General features: G+C 44.8%; 1 protein-coding gene across 5 annotated transcripts in view; it reads right to left on the reverse strand.

Moving 5' to 3' along the window:
* Nucleotides 1–18687, reverse strand: part of LOC144696668 (uncharacterized) — a 132671-nt gene that overhangs the window by 54707 nt on the left and 59277 nt on the right. For all 5 annotated transcript variants that reach the window (XM_078568239.1, XM_078568236.1, XM_078568237.1 and 2 more), the window contains 5 exons: nucleotides 11031–11125; nucleotides 4113–4241; nucleotides 3522–3636; nucleotides 2936–3073; nucleotides 939–1105 (listed from right to left, as the gene is read on the reverse strand). In XM_078568239.1, coding sequence (XP_078424365.1) covers nucleotides 939–1105; nucleotides 2936–3073; nucleotides 3522–3636; nucleotides 4113–4241; nucleotides 11031–11125 — 644 coding nt within the window. The remainder of the gene's footprint in view (nucleotides 1–938; nucleotides 1106–2935; nucleotides 3074–3521; nucleotides 3637–4112; nucleotides 4242–11030; nucleotides 11126–18687) is intronic.

The following is an 18687-nucleotide window of genomic DNA, read 5'->3' on the forward strand; positions in this document are numbered from 1 at the left end:
CACCTGTATAAAGTAATTTGTGTAAATAAGGAATGAAAAACAAATAATTAAAGGGGGAGGATGTGATGATTGTTGCTTTAAGACCAACTTTACAGAGTGAGGGTCACATGGTCAGAACAGGCAATCAACACCGAGCGTGGGGAATCTCATAAGGGGGTGGAGTTTTCCAATCCTGGGGAGTGTATGGTGGCCTTGCTGGAAGCAGACAGCTAATCCAGCATCTCTGTAAGTAAAGTTCATTGTTCAGCTAAAGAAACCTCTCGGTAGTACACATCTACAGGTGCAACAGAAGTGCTTATATTTATGAAATACTGTAGATAGAAGCAGAGTAGTTGAGGGGGCAAGAATGAAGGTCGATAGCTACAAGATTGAATGATGAGAAACTTCTTCACACAAAGAGTTAAGGTTGTGGAATTGAATTGCAGGGCTTGAATTTGAGGTAAAATCTGTTGATATTTAAGATTAGATTGGATAGGTGGATGCAGGAAAAGGGATTGAGGTTATAGGAACAAGGTGGATAAATGTAATTCAAGCTATTCACTGTGTTGAGGGAAATGTTAGCAGAGTGGTAGGGCTAAATGGCCTGTTTCTATGTTTTAACTTCTATGTATTTTCAAGGCAACACCCAATTCCCAATATGCCGCAATGGCCAAGGACACAGCAAAGATTGAGGAGTTACTGTGTGGGAATTATTGGCCTGTGGCAGCACACCACAATGCGATATATATTGGGTTACCTGACCTGCCTCATACCTCATAGTGATTGTTCACAAGTGACTGGTGGCCTTGCACCAGGATGCTTGTTCATCTTGTTGGCAAAACAACATGTGGAATGTTTGAGAAGGAACCAAAATTAATGTCAATATTCCGTGAATCAACAAACAGACGCTGTAGACGGGTCACTCACCAATGAGCGAACATTCCAATTTCATTGCTAACCTTAGGGGCTTTCTTTGGTTGAAGAGAAATAGTTCCTTCTTCACTTTTACCACATAGAAGCACACCTTGTTGACCCAAGGTTACAATCACACATTTCAAGTGTTTCAACAGTGGCCGTGACATGTCCAGTGCAACACCAATGACATCATCCATCACTGAGGGCAACTCTGTACAGTTGAGGAAAATTGGATGATAACTTTACAGACATTAAAGGAAAGTTCAAACTAAGAGTGGATGCTGAGCGCAGCAGCTGATAGATCCAACTAATGGCAGATAGCTATGTCCATTCATACTGGCAAGGCACCATACCCAACACTCTCTGCATCTACACTGTTTGAATAAAATAACAAGTTACATTTACTTTTGTCTCCTGTCATCAGCTCTGATAACCGTGTCCTGCATTCAAATACAACAGTTAATAAGAAGCAGACAAAGCAGCAGCCATGTTAGATTGTCCACGAGTTTAAGATTTAAAGTCCAAGAACAGGATAAAAATTTCCAGAGTGGCTGGAGCAACCCCAGAGGGGTTCTGAATGCCTGAAATGTACACTGATCTCTGTGGTTTCAGCAGCTACACGAATGGAAAGGAGACTTGGGAAGACTGTCAACCTCCCCCCAGGATTTGAGGGACTGGAGTGAGATGATGTTTGTCAAGGAGGGGAGGAAGAGGCTACTCTCTTTAACCAAGTAGGCATGGATGGAAGCAACTGAGGAAGTGAGCAACAGAGGTATAGTTCCTCCGATGGGCAAAAGTGCACCAAGGGGATCCAGGACCTCAGGAGGGTGGTTGTGGTGAGTGGCATAACACTGTCAGGTGCCAAGCCCCACACTCTAACTCTCCCAGCATTCTCCTCCCCAGCACTCCTCAGAACAATACGGCTTGCAGCTTCGCTCATTCATGTCTCTTCAGGGATCTCCCACCCCCATCCGAACAGCCAACTGACCCTCACCCTTTTGTCCTCCCACACCTTTGCCTTACACTCACCCTCCATAAATGCTGTTATTCCTTTCGATTCACACAAGCCATTGCCAACACTCATACCCTCTGTTTTCTCTCCTTTCAGAAGAGAGTGCATAACCTCAGAGAGGGAGAGACCCGGGGTGGTCCTCTAGACAGACACACTGCTGGTCACTGGCAATGTGTGTCCACCTGCTCCACTGGGAAGGAAATCTATCTCCAGGAGGCCACACATGTCAGCAACAATTTGCCATGAATTCCTAAGCCTCCTGAGACACTGGTGTTCACACATGTTGGCAGAACTGATCCTCGGTGTGCACACCCTGTGTTGGGGGTCTCTGTGGCCCTTCCCTCTGCCCTTTGGATCAGTGTGTGACTGAGAAGACAGCTGCTGCTGGTGTTGGCATTGCTCTTGTTACTTCTGATGCTGTTGGTGTTGCTGCTCTTCTTGTTCCTCATCAGAGGTGCAAACCAGAGCTGTATAAGCTGCTCCCATCCTGCAGTGAAGACTGATAGCAGGGAAGTGCAGAATCAGGGTGAGTGAAGTCCAAGATATAAGTGAACTGACTTCCAAGAAGCTGGAAAACACCTGTCAAGCAGTAGGAGCGCTTTGAGCACCAGCCTCTCACCCAGGCAGGGTTGCAGTTATTCAGTTTCAATGTTTGAAGCCTTCCCAGCCTGTCAGTTTCACTGAAGAAGCACTCCCCACTGTGTACACACCTGGTTGACTCTTACTAGTTCCACATATCTTGAGAAACCCATCCATTGGCTGTTAAAGCCAGAATGCTGGGTTAAATTCACAGTTAATTGGGGATTTAAATATTTTAATTACTTGCCCAACAGCTCCACAGTTCACCAGCAAACCTGTGCAGGTTAAATCTGGAATTGGGTGGTTTTATATCGGGTTTCTGCCTCTGCACCATTTAATCTTCTGCTCGTACCTGAACCCGCCTCCCCTTGGTAGTTAAAATTCTGCCCTTTATCTACATTGGCTCAAACCTGTTTTGAAACATGCTGCGAAATCATTGGAAATAGCCACCTGCTGGTACTGGTAATCCGAGCACTTCATTCATTGACCGTAGCTCCATCAGATTGGGTGATGTGTATGCCAGGCTTTTCCAACTATCTGACTTGAATGGTTTGCAAGCCGAGACACTGTTTGTCGGTTCGAACAACACTACAAACAAGACAATGGATAAAAAAATGTGGTGAAGTTTTCTTGAACATGCTATGGCTTTAGCAGCAAAATTCTAAATATTGCTTCTGCTGCCTATAGGACATCAGCCTTTCTGTGCAGAAGGTAAAATGAATATCATTGCTATCCCTGCTTTGATAAAACCAGCAGTGAATAAACTCTGTGCTCTCAGCACCTGGTTATGTTACACAGTAAAGAAACCAAAGGTTGGCCTTTACATGTGGGGGTCTGTTGTACTGATTCACTACAAAATAACCTGGAAGTGCAGTGGTCTTAGCTACAACTGAACAGTGGAACCACATCACATTGTATAATCATCATCAACTGGTCCACTGGGGAAGCAGAACTACTATTTTGTTTGGTTTGAAATACTGAGTTAATGATGTAAAACTTTACTTGATTCCATTATGTGCCTGTAACAGTCCATTACCCGGTATTCCGTGTTCTTCTGCAAGGCTGCAGACATAATTGATGGTTGACGTGGGGATATTTCCATCCAGACACACCAATGAGGCTGATTGGAGTTGCTCCTTGAACTTAGAAACCTACAAATAACAAGCAGTCCAGAAATACAGAGAGGATCAGAATGGGGGTGCCAGGAGAACAAACTCTGTGGGAAAGAAAGGAGATAAGAGTCGATATCTCACAAAAACTATATCAATTCTTCCTAATATTGGGTGCTTGATAAGTGATAGAGACAGTAATACATATCATTTAATCCTGATTTCAACCCAACCCAAGTGGCAGGAACGGGTGGTTTGGCTCAGACACCCATTGTACACCATGTTCTATTCAATTCCCCATTGACTTCAATGGACAGCATAGGTCAAGAGCCAAAGATGGGACCTTCAGCTTTGTATGATTCAATACCACATCATGCACTTGCCAAGAAAGCTCTTGAGGGAGAAATAAATTAGTTTGATTTCTCTATTTTTGTGTATAGTTTCTGAAACTTAAGGCCCACCACAGTCAGTTTAGTAAGTGACAGGGGACTGTGGGTGAGGAGCTTGGTCTCTCTTACATAATGCTCTGTTATTTGACAGTGAATGTCCATGTCTCCAAGGCCCAGGCTTAACTCTCCATTCGCTGCGATCACTGCACAGTACACAGCTGTGCTATGTCCTGGTAACATTACCACAGCACTGGTATCCTAGAAAGAGGGAGAACTGTTTTAGCACCATACAAAACAGTCAGTAACACATGGTATATTCTTCCACAATCACATGTAGTAGTACCATATAGGCCAACAACATCATCAGCTTGTATTTACACAGTATCTTAAATGCAAAAAAACTCAAGGTGCTTCACAGGGGCACTGTAAAACAAAATATGACTGTCAGCCACATAAGCAGTTATTAGAGCAGATAATCAAAAGCTTGATTGAAGAGGCCGGTTTTAAGGTGTGTCTTAAAGGAAGAAAGCGAGGTAGAGAGGTGGAGAGGTTTAGGGAGGGAATTCTAGAGCTTAGGGCCCAGGCAGCTAAACATATGCTCACCAATGGTGGAATAGATAAAATCGAGGATGCTCAAAAGGCCAGAAATAAATGAGTACAGATACCTTGGAAGGTTGTAAGGCTGGAGAAGATGACAGGGAGGGGCAAGGCCATGGAGGGATTTGAAAACAAGGAAAATGAAGATGGTGCATGAGGGGACATTTTCAACTTAAAGTCAGAGTGTGAAACTGATGCTGTGGGTCGGTCACCTGCAGATTGCTTTCAATGGAAAGGAAAATGAGGTGATTTTTGTAACTGCTGCCCAACATGCAACACTAGTTTTAGGCTCCATTGGTACTAGATTGGGCATATAATTGATGCAAAAACAGAAAATGCTGGAAAAACTCAGCAGGTCTAACAGCATCTATGGAGAGAAAGGCAGAGTTAACGTTTCGAGACTGACTCTTCTTCAGAGCTAAAGAGAGGTAAAAATGTGATGAAATTTATACTGTTTAAGGAGAGTGGAGCAGGTGAAGCTGGATAGACGGCCAGCGATAGGTGGGGGCAAAGGACAGATTGCCAAAGATGTCATGAACAAAAGGACAAAGGCGTGTTAATGATAGTGGTACTGGTTAAAGGAGGTGCTGATGGTAACATTAAGGCCAGAAAGCAGAATGTGATAATAGCAGGTCAAGGATAAGCATTCTGGAAAGAACAATATGAACAAATGACAGATGGCCCATCTTGGCACATCAGAGCAGACACTAAATTAGGGGATAGGGGATAACCAGCCTTATTGCACAGGTGGATGTGTACGGATAAAGTACTTCCTGATGGGACATATAAGGCTAAAGCAAGACTAGTAGCTCAGGGTTTCCAAGAGAGTCTGGGTGATCACAATGTTAGAATGGATTAGAAAAGTGATCTTGAAGATTTTCTTTGCTCTCTTAGCCACGTATTATTGGGAATGTAAGTCGATTGATATAAAAGCTGCATTTTGCAGGGTGAAAATTTTCAAAGAGAAACCACCTAAAGAAGCAGGTGATGCAAATGTGTTTATAGATTAAATGATGCATCGAGACTATGGTATTTCTCAGTTAGGTCTGGCTTGCTGAAAGCGGACCCAGCAATGTTTTATTGGTATCACAAAGAAACTGCCAAGCATCCTTGTATTGCACATTGATGATTTTCTATGGGGAGGTTCTATGGAACTTGAGCAATTTGTTATTGATAAGATAAAAGAGGAATTTAAGATTGGAAATCAGGCTTTGGGAGTCTTTAAATATATATGGTTAGACATTAATCAGACTAGTCAGGAGTAACCTTGAATCAACAATCATACCTAGAAAGTATTAATCATATCCTAATGAATTGGGCCAGGTCCTCACAGAAAGATGATCTTGCATCCAAGGAAGAAACAGACCAGCTACGAAGTTTGATTGGACAGTTAAACTGACTGTGTGCACTCAGACAAGGCCCGATGCCAGTTATGACGTATTGAAATTAAGTACTATGATGAAACGCACTACGGCTGAGCAGGTTCAGAGGGCAAATAAAACTTTTTAAAAATTAATTTTAGAGAAATGCACACTCAAGTTTCCTGCCTTGGGTGACACAAAAGATATGAAATTTGTCCTTTTTAGTGATGCTTTCCATGCCAATCTTCAGATGGATATTCGAGTATGGCTGGAATTATCATATTCCTGGTGGGGAAAAATGGAAAGTGTTGTCTGTTGGTCTGGGAAGCCGAGAATATTAAAAAGGGTAGTTAAAAGCACCCTAGCTGCAGAAACACTGGTGCTGGTAGATGGGAAAGTTACGGGATTGTATTTATTTAACATTCTGAAGGAAATCCTATACAAGGGGCACTCTCAGAAAATTTTGCCCATTTTGCTATGTAGATAGCTGTTCTCTTTGGAATAATATTCATTCAACTACCTTTTAAGGTCTTGCTTGCTAGTTTTCTCCTTAGAGCCTGGAGGACCTCAACTCTTTTCACCTATGTCGCTGGTACCAATATGGTCCACAACCGCTGGCTCTTCAGCTCCCCCACCCCTGCCTCCCCCACAGTGTGCTCTGCAGCTACTCAATGAAATCCTTGATCTTGGCACCAGGGAGGCAACAGACCATCCTGGATTTGCACCTGCGGTTAGAAAAACATCTGTCTGTTCCTTTACCTATCGAATCCCATATCGCTATTGCTTTTCCAATCTTCCTCCTGCCCCTGTGTACTGTAGACTAGGTTCTAGCTGCACACTCCAGAGGAACTCTTGCCTGTATTCAGAACGGAATACTATTTAGAGAGTGGGATGCGCTCGGGGGGGACTCCTACACTACCTGCCTGGTCCTTCTTGACTGCCTGGTGGGCACCCATTTCCTCGCTACCTGCATACCCTTAAGCTGTGGAATAACAATATGTATAAACATGCTATCCATGAAACTGTCATTCTCGTGGATGCGCTGGAGTGACACCTGCTGCTGCTGCTCAAACTCCGAAGTTTGGAGCTGGAGCTCCTCCAACAGGTGACATGTTCTTCAAATTCCAGGACAGGAGAGGTGTCCAGGATTTGCGACAAGGAACATGATGTGCACACCATGGATTTGACCTGCTCTCCCACGTCTCTCTTTATTAGACAATAAAACTTAGTACTTAAATAAAACTCACCAATCAGCTGCTTCTCCTAGGCTCACATCACTTTATTTTATAGCCAGGTTAACTGAAATATTTTTAATTCGCTGAAAAATTCAGACTTCTTTAGTTTTATTCTACCTAATTATTTAATTTTAATTTGTCTCCATGATCTGATTGATTAATTGAGCAGAGATTTTAGTTGTATGGTAAATTGTTAAATTGAATTTAGTTTTTATACTAATCAATCAAGTCGTATTTCATAGTTGATTAATTCAGATTAAACTAAAAGGTTACCACTGTACTCACCCCAAGTGACTCCTTGTTATGTGATGTCACTTCACTACTTTTCTTCACCTCTCTCTCACTGCTCTGATGCCAGTCTGGTTCACAGTTATATTGACCTGCTTCACTTTGCTCCTGGTCCCCGGCTGTTTCCAAGTCAGTGGGAATCGGGAAAACTCTCTGCTGGCTGGAGTCATACCTAGCACAAAGGAAGATGGTTGTGGTTGTTGGTGGCTGATCACCTCAGGAGATCACTGCAGGAATTCCTCAGGGTAGTATCCTAGGTCCAACTATCTTCAGCTACTTCATCAATCGTCTTTCCTCCATTATAAGGTCAGAAATGGGGATGTTTTCTGATAATTGCAGTGTTCATTCATAATTCCCCAGAGAATGAAGCAGTCCTTGCCTGCATGCAGCAAGAGCTGGACAATGTTCAGGCTTGGTGTTACAGACAGGTGAGAGAGGCAAAATTGAACTCCTTTATTCTCTCGCCGTCTGTCTGTGAGCGGAGGTGTTTTATGCTTTAAAAATAAGCTGTCGTGATTATTCCAAAAAACCCTTTGTTCATGTATTCAAATTTTTTAAAGTGACTCGCAGCAAACTCTCAGGATTAAATCAGAAGCTTCATTTACTCACACATTCAAACCTAGGGGGTGTTCGCAACCTCACACACACACCCAAATATACAGTAAGGGTGAAAGAAAAGAGAGGGTTTTACAACTATGAATAACTTAACAGTAAAGAGAACCACAGAAAAAGGTATCAGTTCACCTGATTTCCATAGTCCAGAAAGTACAAAATCCAGAGGGGATTCCCTCACGGAGAAGTTCTAACTCAAGACGGGTTCCTGGTGGAAGGCAGAAGTGCAGAATTCCTTTAAACATGATGGCAGTGCAGTGAGATGAGGCAAAGACGTGGTCTGCTTGGTAGACAGTGGCCAGTGGCTTCCAGGTAAAAACGCTTTGAAGAGGCTCCAACTTGTAGGCTGCTTTGTCAGCCAGGAGTCCCTTGACCTCTGCCACCTAGAGTGAATATTAAAAAATTCCAAAGGGGAAGGAGGTGGGGTGGCTCTGTTAATAAAGGATGGATCAGTACAGTAGTGAGAAAAGATCTTAATTCAGAAGATCAAGATGTAGAATCAGTTTGGGTGGAGATAAGAAATAGTAAAGGAAAGAAGTCACCGGTGAGAGTAGTTTATAGAACCCTTAACAGTGGTTCTACAGTAGGACAGAGACTACATCAAGAAATAATGGGGCCTTGCAAGAAAGATCCTGTGATGACTTTAACCTTCACATCGATTGGACAAATCAAATTGGCAAAAGTAGCCTGGAGGATGAGTTCATGGAGTGTATTCAGGATAGTTTCTTAGAACAATACATTTGGGAACCTAGCAGGGACCAGGCATCTTTGGACTTGGTAATATGTAATGAGACAGGATTAGTTAAAGAGCTCAGAGTAAAGGGTCTTTTAGGCAAGAGTGATCATAAAATGAAAGAGTTTCACATTCAATTTGAGAGTGAGAAATGTGGGTCCATAACTAATGTCTTAGATTTAAATAAAGGCAATTACAATGCTAAAGTTGACTGGGTAAATAGGTTAATAAGTAGAGGAGCAGTGGCAGACATTTAAGGAGATATTTCATAACTCTCAACAAAGAATCGGCTGCGGAGATATTGGATGCCTTCCAAAATTATCTAGATTCTGGGAAGGTCCCAGAAGATTGGAAAACCACAAATGTTCAAGGAAGGAGGGGGACAGAAAGTCAGAAACTATAGGCCAGTTAGCCTAATGTCTGTCATCGGGAAAATGCTAGAATCTGTTATTAAAATGGTAATGGCAGGACATTTAGAAAATCGTAATACAATCAGCTGGTATTAATATGGTTTTGAGAAAGGTAAATCATGTTTGACGAATTTATTAGAGTTCTTTGAGGATGTAACAAGTAGCTTGAGAGCTTATGGTGTTGGGGGTGATATACTGGCATGGATAGAAAATGGGCAATCTAGCAGGAAACAGAGTCAGGATAAATGGGTCCTTTTCAGGCCAGCAAACTGTAACTAGTGGAGTGCCTCAGGGAGCAGCGCCAGGGCCTCAATTATTCACAACCTATACTAATGACTTGAATGAAGGGACCGACTGTATTGTAGCCAAATTTGTTGACAATACAAAGATAGGTAGGAAAGCAGGTTGTGAGGAGGATACAAAGAGCCTGCAAAGGGATGTAGATAGGTTGAGTGGGCAGATGGATTATAATATGGGAAAATGTAAGACTGTCCACTTTGGCAGGAAGAATAGAAAAGCAGAATATTATTCAAATGGAGAGAGACTGCAGAATTCTGCATTACAGAGGGTTCTGGGTATGTATTGTACATGAATCATAAAAAGTCAGCATGCAGGTACAGCAAGTAATTAGAACAGCAAAAAGAATGTCGGCCTTTATTGCAAGGGGGATGGAGTATAAAAGTAAGTAAGTTTTGCTACAACTTTACAGGGCATTAGTGAGACTACTTAGAATACTGTGTACAGTTTTGGTCACCTTACTTAAGGAGGGACATGCTTGTAATGGAAGCAGTTCAGAGAAAGTTCACTAGGCTGATTCCTGGGATGACATGTTTGCCTTATGAGGAAAGGTTGAGCAGTTGGGCCTATACTCATTGAAGCTTAGAAGAATGAGTGCTGATCTTATTGAAACACAAGGTTTTGAGGGGCTTAACATTGTAGGTCCTGAGGATGTTTCCTCTCGTGGAAGAATCTAGAAGTAGGGAGCACAGTTTCAACATAAGGGGTTTCCCATTTAAGACAGAGATGAGGAGGAATTTCTTCTCTCAAGAGGGTTATTAGTTTTTGGAATCCTCTTCCCCAGAGAACAGTGAGGCTGGGTCTATGAATATATTCAAGGTTGAGTTAGACAGATTTTTGACTGGCAAGTGTTATGGGGGCGTAGGAAAGAAAGTGGAGTTAAGGCCACAATCGGATCAGACCTTGTCTGAACGAAGGAGTAGAATCAAGGGGCCATATGTTCTATTTCTTATATAATAAATTCACAGATATGGACAGCTGGACTGGTGCCTTAAAACATTCCTGTTTCAGGAGGCATTAAGCATGAGATGGTTCTGCTCAGTGGATTAAACCAACCTAGATGTCAATTGGCAGTTGGACCATCACAGACAAAGGCCCACTCACACAGTAAGTGGGAGGCCATGAAATGTGAGGAAAATGTATTCAGCCCACAGGAGTGCTGAGATGTAGGTTTAGCTCAGCCTCTCTCACACATTTTGTCCTATCCACTCCATTGTGAAGAGGTGTCAAGGAATGCCTGCTTATCTGCAGAGTGGGTAAAGGTAGAATTCCCTGGCTATGCTTTCATGCCATCTAGTGGAGGATTTCAGGCTGGCATTCCCAGAGGACTGGGAGTGTGCCAGTTTTCTCAGCTGAGGCATGGGCATCCCCAAGCAAAGGGTAGGTGGAGAAAAACCCCTTTACAAACGAAGCATTTTGCATCCAAAAAGCACCCCAGGCCAGTAATACACTTTTCATGGTGCATTTAGAAAAGAATATCTGCTCTGAGCTAAACACACAGCATAATGGCCTACCATATGACTGCAAAAGCGAAGTACTGCGTCTCCATTTGCATCCTTTCCGATGGCGGAGATGAAAAGTGGATTCAACCCTAGGCGACTTAGACAGTCTGAAAAAGTTATAGACATGCAAATACTGGTAACTGTGCCATAAACTCTCCCTGTTCCCAACCCTGTGGCCTAGTTGGTGAATGAGACAGGTCATAGTCTGGGTCTGCAAAAGCACTTAAAGGGACTGGTCAAGTTATGTTGAAAGTAAATGCATTGAATTGGCAGTTTCGCACGACTAATCTTGTGTGTCCTTTAAATGTTTACAAACTGTCCTCAAGGAGAAAAAGTGTCAAAAGTAGAAAAACGTTCTGACTGAAAAACTGGAGTAAACCATGAATCTAACATGCGGAGATTTTCATTATGGCGATTCCTGACAGACTACTAATATTAAAGTTGGCATAAGCTCATGTTTCTTGCAAAGAAAAAACTTAATATAAATGTAAAACGTGTTAGTTATATGGTTTTTTTTGTTGTAACGCAGGTGGCGCCGGCCAATGAACCAATCAAACCTCTTGGCCTATCAACCCTGATATCTGCCATTTCTTAATCTCAGTGTTGCTTGTGATTATTGCTGTATCAGAACAAAATAACACACTTATCAATAGAAAAATCAGGCTTTATGTATCGAACTAAGTAATTTCAAATTTCTTATTGGCTCTATCATAGAAATACAAATACTTGCCCCATTGAAACGCTAAAAACCAGGCTACTGAAGGGTAAAATGTGGGTTCATAAAGTAAATGCTCATGGGTGAACACCTGATCTCACTGTTAATACCAAGGAGTGAAGTGGAGCATTGACTGGGATTGTCAACAGAAAATAAAGGAAATCTGACGGGCCAGTCACCTCTGGGCACCTTTCACGACCTTTAATCAGTGGCTGATTAAAGTGGTAATGGGAGAATGGTGGGTATAGGTCCAGCAAATCCTCACATTGATTTAAGGCGTGTACTGCAGGGAGAAAATGGAATAAAGTAACTTATATAAAAAATACACAGAACATAAAGATAGTTACTCTATTTGAGTCATCTCAGCCCAGTCAATAGCACTCCCAAGTCTGAATCAGATTTGACCCCACTAGGAATTGGAGCACATAATCTAGGCAGACACTACAGTGCAGTACTGAGAGAGTGCTGTGTTGTCAGAGATGCTGTCTTTCAGGTACGATGTTAAACCCAGGATCTATTTGCCTGGTCAGATGCATATAAAAGGAATAGGAAGATAGTGAGGGTCAATGTGTGGCTTAAAGCATCATACAGAAGGGAGAGCTTCAGGATCCTGAGGCTTTGGGAGCAGTTTTGAGGCAGAAAGCACTTTTTCAAAAGGGACGGGTTGCACCACAACAGGACTGGCTCCGATGTCCTCACAGAGAGGTTCACAAGTGTGTTGGGGAGGATTCAAACTAAATTCATAGGGGGATGGCCACCAACATATAGAAATACAAAAGAGGAATAATGTGCATAAAGTTAGAACATTGGCAGTGCTGGAAAAGGGAATAGTTCCATATTAGATAAGAGCAGACTACAAGGAAATTGTAAGTTAGCAAATAGGGTTCAGAGTACAGAGGAAGTAATAATGTCTAAATTAGAGTTACTGTGCGTGTATATGAACATGCGGAGTGTGGTAAATAAGATGAGTTCTGTGTGTATGTGTGTTTTATTGCATTTTTATTATTTTTTCTTGAGTTTTAGTAACTAATAAACTTACTCTTTCTTTGACTCAAGAAAGCCTGGTTAAATTGGCTCCTTTTAAAACATAAATACATTTGGACTGTTAAAAGGTATCCATGGGGGAAGGGTGCCTTTTAAATTAACCTTGTTGTGACCAACCGAGGGAGTTGAAAAGAAAGGGAGCCAGCTCATTCCTCCTCACCCGGGAGCATAACAAAATCGGGGTCCTGTTTAAGAAGTTAACTAAATGGGGGTAAAAACAAAAAACGGCGGATGCTGGAAAACCAAAACAAAAACAGAAATACCTGGAAAAACTCAGCAGGTCTGGCAACATCGGCGGAGAAGAACAAAGTTGACGTTTCGAGTCCTCATGACCCTTCAACAGAACTAACTAAATGGGGGACCTCGCCCGGGGACTGGTCATAACAATTTGGCTGGAGCTCAAGAAAACAAAGGTGTAATTGCATTGCTTGATTTAGTCTATAGGTCACTCAACCAGTGGGAAAGATGCAGAGGAACAAATATGCAACAAAATTATAGAGAGGTGCAAGACCTATACAGCAGTGATAATGGAGGACTTTAATTATCTAAATATAGATTTGATAGTAGCAGTGTAAAAGACAGAGAGAGGCAAGAGTTCCTAAAGTCTGTTCAGGAAAATTCCCTACAGCTGTATATTTCCAGTCCAAGGGAGGCACTACTAGAGCTGGTTCTTGGGAATGCGGTGGGCAAGTGGATCAAGTGTCAAGAGGAGAATATTTGGGGACAGTGATCATTGTATCATAAGGTTTAAGTTGGCTATGGAAAAGGACAAAGAACAATCCAAAGTAAGAATAATTATATGGGGCAAAGCCAACTTTAATGAGGTGAGAATGATGCCACTAGGTCTGGGAGGGCATCCATTGCCAGTGGCTCTGAAAGAAACGGCCGTACTCAACTCTTACACCAGTGGTTCCTTCCACGGCTCCACTGGGGACTTCTCAAGATTCTATGCACAAATGCATGAGGTCACAAACACCCCTTTTACAAGGCCCACAATTCTGTCAACTTCGACAGAGACCCAGCATGGCAGGACGCCAGAGCACTGGGCTTTGCTGAGAATGCTGGACTCCCATAGGTGCAGGGTGCCATTGACTGCACCTGTGGCTATAGAAGCTCCCTGGAAACAGACACTCTAATCCATAAACAGGAAAGGCTACCACTCGCTCAATGTGTAGCTGGTCTGCGACCAGAAGAAACTTACCATGCGGGTTTGCGCCAGATGCCCAGGAAGCTGACGACACCCATGTGGCAGTCACAGAATCCTGCAGAGAGAAGATAAAGTGATGCTCACGCCGCTACCCGAGCATTGGTGGCACACCACAGGCATCTTAAAGGTGCAATTGCGATGGCTGGACAGATCTGGCGGAACACTACAGAACAGTCCCCAGAGGGTCTCTTGGATCATCGTGGATCGCTGCGCACTGCACAAGCTGGTGCTGCAAAGACGGGAGGACTTTCGGATGCTGATATGGAGGGGCTGCACATCCCCTCTGATAAGGAGGACATAACAGGGGATGAGGGCATTGAGTTCGAGGAAGCTGAGGCTATAGGGGAAGAGGCCATAGCACGGGCCAGGTGAGGCAGGCGTGCATGTGAGGCCCTTATTGCCACCAGATTCCATGAGGAGGATAACATGTTACTGTGAGTACTCTCTTGGATAAGTGCCCTCCATCATGGGTGAACATTAACACCAGCGTTGCTATTCCTCTCATTTCACCATTGCACTTCACTCCGAGAGTGAATAGTTGCACATCAGGCTCACACTGTCCTGATCCTTTGAAGGATGATAAAACCTCAGGAGCATGTTTCCTTGCTGAGATGAGGTGCTAACTGGAGGAGGGAGTCTCAGACATCAGAAATCGCAGCCTCTTCAAGCGTATCTCCAGCTTCCCAGTCGCAATGGCAGCCTACAAGAGCCAGGAGCTGTTCCACTATCCTCAGTGGACTCATAGCTGAATGCCTTCAATCTGACAAAGCTGCTCAAGGAGATCCATCTCCAGCAATGGGACAATGCATTCTGTGTAACCTCGATGGTGAAACTGAAAGGTGACACTTGGGCCAAGGCACTGGAGGTCATTCCGCAGGTGTGCATCTAATCAGAGATGACTCAGTCCTCTGTGTCACCATCTTCTCTATCACGTTCACTTCCAGCACTCTCAGTTAGGGACACTGGCCTGCTTTTATCCTCCCACCTTACCATGCGCGTGGAACACTTGAAGATGACGATGATCAACCACTTGCGCACCAGACATTAAAATGCCTCCTCTCTAAGACACACATGGCCAGCCCTGATCCTTGCAAACTCCAAAATGCTCAGACACCATGAGGCCCTTAAGGTGACAAGTCGTTGCTAATAAATGGCAGACTTCAGCTTCTGTGCATCCTCACTCCTATCCCATTGCTCCCCTCAACATTGTCCAAAACTACGATGTGTGCTTCCAGAGCATGTTCAAAGGCTCTATTGATCACCAAACATCACTATTTGCAATTAGTATCATACGTATCAGTAAGGGTTTAGTTGATAGGATGCACAGCGCTGCATCCCAACATTGTGATAAGAGCCTTGTGGCCACAATCTAGACATTTGCAGGTTCAGAAATGATCAAGGTTGTAGGTTCGAGCGCCAGGGCAATAATGTGGCTGAGGGGGGGCAGGGCTTCAGCACCTTGAGGTGACAAGGTCCTCCCACTTATTGGTCAGCTTAGCAGACGTACCCTCGGAAAGTTGGAAACGTGGTTGAGAGACAGAAGCACACACGAGCTCTGAGTATGGGCTCATAGCATGAAAACGCTGCTGGATGACAGAGAGCACATGGAGGTGCATGATATATGACCCTTCTCCATTTGGTAAACAGATCTCTGCTTGTATACTACACCTTCACCTTTCAAGAATGCAGACGAGATAGAAGAACACCTCTGCCTCAATCTTACACAGCCAAGAATAAACATGACATAACCCTGCAAAGCATATGGGCCAGCATTTATTGCCCTTGAGAAGGTGGTGGTGTGCTGCCTTCTTGAACCGCTGCAGTCCATGTGGTGTAGATACACCCACAGTGCTGTTAGGGAGGGAGTTCCAGGATTTTGACCCAGTGACAGTGAAGGAACGGCGATATATTTCCAAGTCAGGATGGTGAGTGACTTGGAGGAGAACTTCCAGGTGGTGGTATTCCCATCTATTTGATGCCCTTGTCCTTCTAGATGGTAGTGGTCGTGGGTTTGGAAGGTGCTGTCGAAGGAGCCTTGGTGAATTCCAGCAGTGCATCTTGCAGATGTTACACACTGCTACTACTGTGCGTCGGTGGTGGAGAGAGTGAATGTTTATTGATCTGGTGCCAATCTAGCGGGCTTCTTTGCCCTGGACGGTGTCAAGCATCTTGAGTGTTGTTGGAGCTGCACTCATCCAGCCAAGTGGGGAGTATTCCAGCACACTCCTGACTTGTGCCTTGTAGATGGTGGACAGGCTTTGGGGAGTCAGGAGGTGAAATGAGGTCAGGATCTGAGTGGCCTTGGTGGAACCCAAACTGGGCATCATGAACAGGTTATTGCTAAGCAAGTGCTGCTTGCTATCACTGTCGATGACTCCTTCCATTACTTTACTAATAATGGAGAGTAGACTGAAGGGGCAGTAATTGGCCGGGTTGGATTTGTCCTGCTTTTTGTGTGCAGGACATACCTGGGCAATTTACATAGCTGGGCTGATGCCAGTGTTGTAGCTGTACTGGAACAGCTTGGCTAGGGATGCGGCAAGTTCTGGAGCACAAGTCTTCAGTACTATTGCTGGAATATTGTTAGGGCCCATAGCCTCTGCAGTATCCAGTGCCTTCAGCCATTTCTTGATATCACATGGAGTGAATCGAATTGGCTGAAGACTGGCATCTGTCATGTTAGGGACCTCTGGAGGAGGCCGAGACGGATCATCCACTTGGCACTTCTGGCTGAAGATTGTGGCTAATGCTTCAGCCTTATCTTTTGCACTGTGCTGTGCTCCTCCATCATTGAGGATGGGGATATTCGTGGAGCCTCCTCCTCCACTGAGTTGTTTAATTGTCCACCACCATTCACGACTGGATGTGGCAGGACTGCAGAGCTTAGATCTGATCCGTTGGTTGTGGGATCACTTAACTCTATCTATCACTTGCTGCTTATGCTGTTTGGCATGCAAGTAGTCCTGTGTTATAGCTTCACCAGCTATAGTGACACCACATTTTTAGGTATGCCTGGTGCTGCACCTGGCATGCCCTCCTGCAATCTTCATTGAACCAAGATTGATCCCCTGGCTTGATGGTAATGGTAGAGTGAGGGGTATGCCAGGCCATGAGGTTACAGATTGTGTTCGAGTACAATTCTGCTGCTGCTGATGGCCCACAGCGCCTCATGGATGCCCAGTCTTGAGTTGCTAGATCTGTTTGAAATCTATCCCATTTAGCACGGTGGTAGTGCCACACAACACGATGGGGAGTATCTTCAATGAGAAGGTGGGACTTCGTTTCCACAACGACTGAGCGGTGGTCACTCCTACCGATACTGTCATGGACAGATGCATCTGCGGCAGGCAGGTTGGTGAGGATTGGGTCAAGTATCTGTTTCCCTCTTGTTGGTTCCCTCACCACCTGCTGCAGACCCAGTCTAGCAGCTATGCCCTTTAGGACTCGGCCAGCTCGGTCAGTAGTAGTGCTTCCGAGCCACTCTTTGTGATGGACATTGAAGTCCCCCAGCCAGAGTACACTCTGCGCCCTTGCCACCTTCAGTGTTTCCTCCAAGTGGAGCACTGATTCATCTGCTGAGGGAGGGTGATAAGTGGTAATCAGCAGGAGGTTTCCTTGCTCATTTTAACCTGATGCCATGAGATTTCATGGGGTCCGGAGTCGATGTTGAGGACTCCCAGGGCAACTCCATCCCGATTGCATACCACTGTGCCGCCACCTCTGCTGGGTCTGTCTTGCCGATGGAACAGGACATACCGACATCTACAGCGTAGGTGGAGGCAGCCTTCTGACGACTGCACCCTGTTGTCTGTGATGACTTTGGCAAGTGTCCTCCGGAGAGCCAAGACCTGGAAGGCCCCAGCCTGCTTTGGGTGTCCTGCTCTGGGGCAGCTGGACCCACCTTGGACTGCAGAGCTGGAGGTGATGGGGTCACAGGAAGGGGGGATTGGGATCACCCGGAGATTGCCAGAGTCACCTGGGTGGATGGCACTGGGGTGTCCATCTGCTGGTCCTCCTTCCTGTGGGTGGCTGAAGGCCCCTGGCTGATTCCTCGAGGAGAAGGAGCAGCTGGAGTGAGATCTGGGTGCTCCAGCCTCTCTCACGCAGTCACTGACGGATGCCACTAATGTCTACAGCGATGGAGTGCTGCTCCTGCAGCACCGATGTCCTGGGCCAACGTCTACATGGCGGTTGCCATCCTACCAGTGTTGACCTTGGCTGTGTTGACATGCCGGTGCTATCACCTCAGACTGAATGTAGACTCCTCCATCGTCTGTTGCAACCTGAGGAATGCAGCTGACATCCCTTCCTGATGTTCCCGTGATTGTCACTGCAGCTCCACAACTGACTTAGGACCGAGTCTAGAGACTCTCATCTGACTCGGACTACACAAATTCCTGGCCTCCAACAGTCCTCTGAGTGCTGGTGGCCTCAGATGTCCCTGCCTCTGCCTGCCGTGGACCAGAAAGTATGCTGCGCTCACCAGATTGTGACCCCGAGACTACTCTAGAACTAGGTCCCACCAAGGTGGGTGTCTGCACTGCTGGAGGATGTGGGTGAGTGTTGTGACAGGCCTTCAACACCTCATCTGAGGTGTCATTGGGGCTCAGGCTAAGGGCCTGGTTGATTGGGGGCTTTGGGCGCTTGGCAGAGGTTCCTCTGAAAGAAAGTAGAAATAATTAGCACATGGCAGGCAGCTCCAA

This window comes from Cetorhinus maximus, chromosome 22 (genome assembly GCF_964194155.1).
Source record: "Cetorhinus maximus chromosome 22, sCetMax3.hap1.1, whole genome shotgun sequence".
In the NCBI taxonomy this organism is placed as follows: Eukaryota; Metazoa; Chordata; class Chondrichthyes; order Lamniformes; family Cetorhinidae; genus Cetorhinus; species Cetorhinus maximus.